This window comes from Lolium perenne, chromosome 2 (assembly GCF_019359855.2).
Source record: "Lolium perenne isolate Kyuss_39 chromosome 2, Kyuss_2.0, whole genome shotgun sequence".
In the NCBI taxonomy this organism is placed as follows: domain Eukaryota; kingdom Viridiplantae; phylum Streptophyta; class Magnoliopsida; order Poales; family Poaceae; genus Lolium; species Lolium perenne.
This window is the reverse complement of record NC_067245.2, coordinates 112,434,972-112,441,530: the sequence shown is the minus strand read 5'-3', so window position 1 is coordinate 112,441,530 and position 6,559 is coordinate 112,434,972. Positions and strand designations below refer to the sequence as shown.

At 42.2% G+C, this 6,559-nt stretch overlaps 1 protein-coding gene across 1 annotated transcript; it reads left to right on the top strand.

Annotated features, from left to right (window-relative positions):
* The first annotated feature begins 5,609 nt into the window (after nucleotides 1-5,609).
* LOC127333629 (uncharacterized) lies at nucleotides 5,610-6,263 on the top strand. Its single transcript, XM_051360022.2, has one exon. The coding sequence runs from the start codon at nucleotides 5,768-5,770 to the stop codon at nucleotides 5,969-5,971; it is 204 nt and encodes a 67-aa protein (XP_051215982.1). The 5' UTR covers nucleotides 5,610-5,767; the 3' UTR covers nucleotides 5,972-6,263.
* The last annotated feature ends 296 nt before the right edge of the window (nucleotides 6,264-6,559 follow it).

Sequence of the window (6,559 nt, the reverse complement as noted above, 5' to 3'; positions counted from 1 at the left end):
TTTTGTGGGTGAGTTTGGTGTGCTTTTCTCCAGTTTTATTTGTGCTCTGCGGGATGCTGCATTTTGTGGGAATACATTTGGGGTACTTGATTGGAAGAAAAATGCAACACTTTCAAGCATTTGTATAATATAAATTGGTTTAGTTCTAATAAGCTTCAGTTAACTGTTTTCTCTGTCGCTGATGCCCATCATGTTTTGTCAGTTCCTGATTTGATTAATTGGCTTAATGTTTCTATGAACTTCCTTTAGTTTATCTATGTGCGCATTTGCAATGGACATTTCTTCGTTACCATCACGTGCATTTCAACATTTTATGTATGTATCACGGCACTTGTGAAATTGCAAGTATTTTTTACGTCTTCGCATTTTAACTTTGTGTTCATGTGCATTCTAATGAGAAAAACAACAACGGAATCCTTAAAAAAAAAAAAAACAACAACGGAAGTATTTATATTGTTTCTTCCTCATTGCTCAAAAGAAAAAAGAAATGGCCTCTCAGATTTTGCCAGCACCACATCGCCCTTACCTGCCGGTGGCTCCTGCTTGGTATTGCACCTGATAAAGGAGCGAGAGTTCTACATACCACTTGCATGCGTCCAAACTGATCCAAGGGACAAGATTGAACAGAACTTATGGTCCGTCTCCGGTCTCCCACCTGGCAAGCTTTGTTTTTAGCCTAGGAAGTGCTAGTTTTCAATTCTGGCTGAAGAGCACTCGAGTTTGTTCATTAGACCTTGCGTTTTTTGAATTGTCGTAGAAGATCCAGCAAATCCCCAAATCACATCTGGTTCAGCGGAGATGCAAGCGCGAAACTGGCCTACTCGTGGCTTGTGGCCGGAGGTCCAATCATCACGATTACTGCGCAGGCGGCCGTTCCGCCAAGTCGCGGCAGTCTTTGACCACTTCTCAAGCAATAACAACAAAAGTTTTAATTTGTTTCTACAGATTCAGGCAACCTCGTGGTCGAGTTAGGGAGGCGACAATAACGGCAAAAAACTACACATCTTCGCTGGTGTTACTGTTTGGTTACAGAATCTATAGGAGGCTCACCAACGAAGTATGGGAGAGACCTAACACGGCGTGTGAGCTGCAACATTCCTGGTACTGTATGTAGATGATATATTGTTGATTGGAAATGATATAAAATTTCTTCAAAGTGGCAAAGGCTATTTAAATAATAGTTTTTCAATGAAGGATCTTGCCGAAGCAGCATACATATTAGGCATCAAGATTTATAGAGATATATCAAGACGATTAATAGGCCTTTTATATAGTACATATCTGGACAAAGTTCTAAAAAAGTTTAGAATGGATGAAAGCAAGAAATGATTCTTGCCCATGTTGCTAGGTAAGACCTTGAGTAAAACTTAAATCCTGCTACGACAGAAGAAAGAGAAATGTTGAACAAAATCTCCTATACCTCGTACATAGGCTCTATCATGTATGTCATGCTGCCTACAAGACCGAATATCGCACATGTTAGTTTGACCAACAGATATCAAAGTGATTCTAGAATGGAACACTGGACAGCGGTCAAGAATATCATGAAGTACTTGAAGAGGACAAAGGATATGTTTCTGACTTATGGGGTGCTGAAGAGCTCGTTGTAACCAGTTACATCGATGCTAGTTGGAACACCGATCCGGATGGCTCAAAGTCACAATTTGGATACCTATGTTATTTTGAATGGTACAACAGTGAGCTGGAGGAGTGCCAAGTAAAGCATTGTGGCGAAATCTTCAACTAAATCAGAATACATAGCTGCTTCAGAGGCTTCACAAGAAGCGGTATGGATGAAGGAGTTCATTACTGAGATTGGTGTGGTTTCTAGTGCATTCGACCCGTTGGCTATCGATTGTGACAACATGGGTGCCATAGCCAATGCACATGAGCCAAGCTCACACAAGAGTATGTCCAAGAAGGGGACATAAAGATTTGCAAAGTACACACAGATCTAAATATGGTAGATCCGTTGACTAAACCTCTCCCTAGAGCAAAGCATGACCAAGACCAGAATGACATGGGTGTTAGGTACATTACCATGTAATCTAGATTATTGACTCTAGTGCAAGTGGGAGACTGTTGGAGATATGTCCAAGAGGCAATAATAAAGTGGTTATTATTATATCTTTGTGTTTATGATATAAATGTTTGCATCCCATGCTATAATTGTATTAGCTGGAAACACTAATACATGTGTGTTTTGTAAACAAACCGGAGTCCCTAGTAAGTCTCTTGTTTAAACTAGCTTGTTGACTTATTGATGATCATGGTTTCCTGAGCATGAACATTGGATGTTATTAATAACAAGATCACATCATTAGGAGAATGATACGATGGACACAAACCCATAGTAAGCATATCAATAAGATCAAGTCATTAAATTCATTTTGCTATTAGCTCTCAAATACATAGTAACCTAGTCCTTCGATCATGAGATCATGTTAATCACCAACACCGGAGGAATACTTTGATGACATCAAAAGCCACTTTGTAACTAGGTGGTTATAAAGGTGGCACTGGGTATTCTGAAAGTATGAGTTGAAACGCATGGATCAAGAGTGAGATTTGTCCATCCAAATGACAGAGAGATATACTATGGGCTCTCTCGGTGGAATGGCATCCAATTAGCTTGCAAGCATGTGACTAGGTCACAAAGGATGTCATATCACGATACGAGTAAAGAGTACTGATCAGTAACGAGTTTAAATTAGGTATAGAGATACCGATGATCGAATCTCGGATAAGTAAAGTATCGCCCAACAAAGGAAATTGGTATCGTATATTTATTGTTCTTTCGATCATGAAGTAATCATTGAATGTGTAGGAGCCATTATGGATCTCCAGGTCCCTATATGGGTTATTGGTCAGAGAGGTGTCTCGATCATGTCTGCATAGTTCGCGAACCGTAGGGTGACACACTTAATATTCGATGTTGTTGAAGTAGATATGGAATATGAGATGGATACCGAATATTGTTCGGAGTCTCAGATGGGATCCAGGACATAACGAGGAGGTCTGGAATGGTCCGGAGAATAAGATTCATATAAGGGAAGTCATCTTCCGGGGTTCGGGAAAAGTTCTGGTGTTTGACCAGAGCTTCTAGAAGGTTCTAGAGGGCCACCAGTGAGTACACCGCTCTGTCGACTAGTACAAATCAGAAGAAAGTACTAAGAAGAGAACCAAGAAGGGTCCTCCCAAGTCAAAGAAGTAAACTTACGAGATGACTATTTCAGAAAATGAGGCGGAAGTGAAAGCCCATTTTAGACCGAAACAGCCAAAGCCAAAGATCGTAATAGATCCGAAAGTCGTACAACACTTTGTCGAATTTATTGAGTGATCAAATACATATGTGGAAAATAGATCAGACGACTATGAACGCACTATTGAGAAGTTACATGAAGAGAAGGAGTTGGCGAAGAAGGGGCTGGCGAGAAGCGGGAAAAGTATCCCCCAGCTAGTAGAACAGTCAAACCAATCGACGCCCCGCCCCCCGTTCAAGGTGTATTCCGGTAAGACGGTGGGTGATGTAGGTAGGGAACGTGGTATTACTGTTGATCAATTGATTGGCATCGAAGATATGCCCAAGGCTGAACTAGGATGGAAATATGTCTACGGGAAGCCTCTGGTCAGACCTGAGCAGATACGTCTACTACCAACACAAATGCGCAAACTGCATAAATGGTACGAACAAGTCACAGAGGAAGCGCCAATTTCTCATGGTGTCAATAAAAGAAGAGCATTTCTACCGTGAAGAAGCGGTAGCTATTGAGATGGCAGAATTCTTTCAACTATTTAGTCAGGACACCCTCGAAAAATCTCTCCTCTGTTGCTATTATCTATAAGTAATTTATTTCTGTAATTAAGTCTCTATCTCATCTCGTTCATTGTCTATAATTAATTATCCTCACTATATTATTTTGTACGCTATTATGCAGATTGAAGATGAAAGAATGTCAACAAAAGATAATCTATGGCATTGGGTTCATTGACACATATGTCGCTAATTGTTATAACGTAGAAAAGTATACCAAGGACACCGAGTTTAACTTGTTTTCGTTTCTAAGGGAACAAAATACCAAATCACAAATACTATTTCCTTACAACTTCGAGTGAGTATTACTATCTTATACACATATTTTATTTTGCTTAGATTTTAAGTGTAGTGACGAGTTATGCATGCATGTGCAGTTACCACTATGCTATGATGATCATTGAAATTGACATTGGGAAAGTTTTCATCATGAACCCATTAGATAAAACCCCTACGGAATACGATAGCCTGATGTACATACTCGACAGGTAATCATCATATCGTCCTCTTTCGTTCATTTCCTGATATCAAGTAATTAATAACTTTCAATATATACCATTATCATGCTTGATTATTATAGTACTAGCTATAGTACTATATATGTCCGCTCATCTCTTTAATTATAGTTTCAATATATACCATTATCATGCTTGATTATTATTTGATTAAATTCTATTCTCGTAAAGTGCGGGAGGCAGCCACCGGGAACTAATTTATGTGCGTACTACGTTGTGGAGTTCATGAACAATCTGGTCCGTGATCGGTGGAGAGATTGGAAACAAAGTCGAATACGCATAAAATATCCACAATTATTTTTATGATGATTATATATATATACACACAACTCATGTATTCATATTGATCTCATTCTTTAAAGATCGTAAACATGTGGCGGAGTCTCCTACCAACGGAATGCATACAAGCAATTCAAGAGGATTAGCGTAATTGTTTACCTAACGAGGTCATATCTAAAGACGGAGAATTCTACCAAAACATGTAATTTAAGGATCTCCATGTAATCAACATGTATGCTCGCCGAGCTCCCGTGGCGGTAGCTACCAACTCTATATGTATGCTCGTAGTTATAGTTGAATGAAAAACATAAAACCTAGCTAAAGGAAACAGCCTACCAAAACCCTAAACCTTTGCCGCGGCAGAGAAACAACCATTCTCATTCTCTGCTGGCTGCCGCGGCAGAGAAACGGCCAGCAGTGCATTGCGCGTGGAGCCCTTTAGTCCCGGTTTGTATTACGAACCGGGATTAAATGTATTCTTGCCCGTGCTTTCTGACGCCCCCACGTGGAAGACCTTTTGTCCCGACTCGTAATGCAACCGGGACTAGGGGCTCTAGTCTGCATTGACAGTCCCGAAAGGCCAACCGGAACTACATACCCGTTTTCTACTGGTGTTTAGGTGGGCAAACCGGACTTTGCTTAGCTTGGTTTGCTACTAAAACGAACTGAGCTAAAGGAGAGTCGATTAAACGCTTGTTAATGTACCTGAGTTTTGAGCTTTATGTAATTATGTTCAGGTCTAATCCTCCGAGAAATAGTGAGCGTTTTCGTGACATAAACATGGACTCGTGCGACCTGAAGGTGGAAAGATACATCCAACGGGATAAAACCAACAAAAGCGACCGCGACGAGTGCAGATAACCTTGCTGCCTACTCAGCAATTGAGGCTGGAGGGAGTGTACTGTCTCGACAAAGATGAGCTCACGGACCGTCAGGGGCCCACAGCGGTTGCACTGGATAAGATCGACACTAATCAAGGAGTACAAAAAGGTCGAGCAGAAATATCCGTCCGTCGCGTAGCCCCCATTTCCAGAAACCGCGATCCACCATCCAGAACCAGAAGAGTAGCCTCGTCAGAACCCCAACAGTCCATCACCATCTGCGCATCATCCACGCCGCCCCGCAAACAAGCAGCGGGCAAAGGTTCTGACCGGCCGAGATGATCCTGGTGGCGGTCATGGCGGAGCTGCTGGAGGAGTACACGGCGGCGGTGGCGCGCGCCGTGGAGCGGCTGCTGTCCGCGGCGCCGCGCATCTTGCCGCGACGCGTGCGGTTCATCGTCCTCCGCAGCCTCCCCTTTGCCTCGCGGCCGCAGCCCGTGCCGCCGCCACCGTACGCGAGCCCCGTCCTGCTCGCCCGCTGATTATAGTACTCCAGGCCTCCAGCTGAGACTCTAAAGTGAGGTGAAGCTTCTAGCTTGTACATACTGCTGTTACAATAACACGGTTAGCACTAGTGAAGATGTTTTGGCTGGTCCTTGCTGTTGGGTGTGTACCTTGTACCTTGATGTACGCGAAGTGAGTAGTTGCTTGCTTATTCTTGACTACTCAGCTTGCTGCCTAATCTGTCATGATCTCATGGCTCAACTTGTACGTAATTTCTGCATGCCAGCAATGTGATACATATTGTAATTTTGAGAGCCAAGCGCTTTTTGCTGGGGTGTTGAGCCAGCCCGTCAGGGTTCCTTTTCGATAATATCGTTAATATCGCGAAGATACTAAATACATTCAACCTCTGCAACAAGACGGTGCACGGCACACATCCAAAAAGGAAAAAGAATTATAAAAAAGAAAAGTTCCGCTACAATTATCCATTTTTTAAAGCAGCGATACTAACATCACCAAGTCAGAAGTTTAGGTTCCAAGTCAGAAGTTTAGGTTCTTCAAAAGCGATACTTTAAAGAAGAAAAACAGTGCACAAACACCGTCATTCCTTGTAGGTGCCTCCGCAG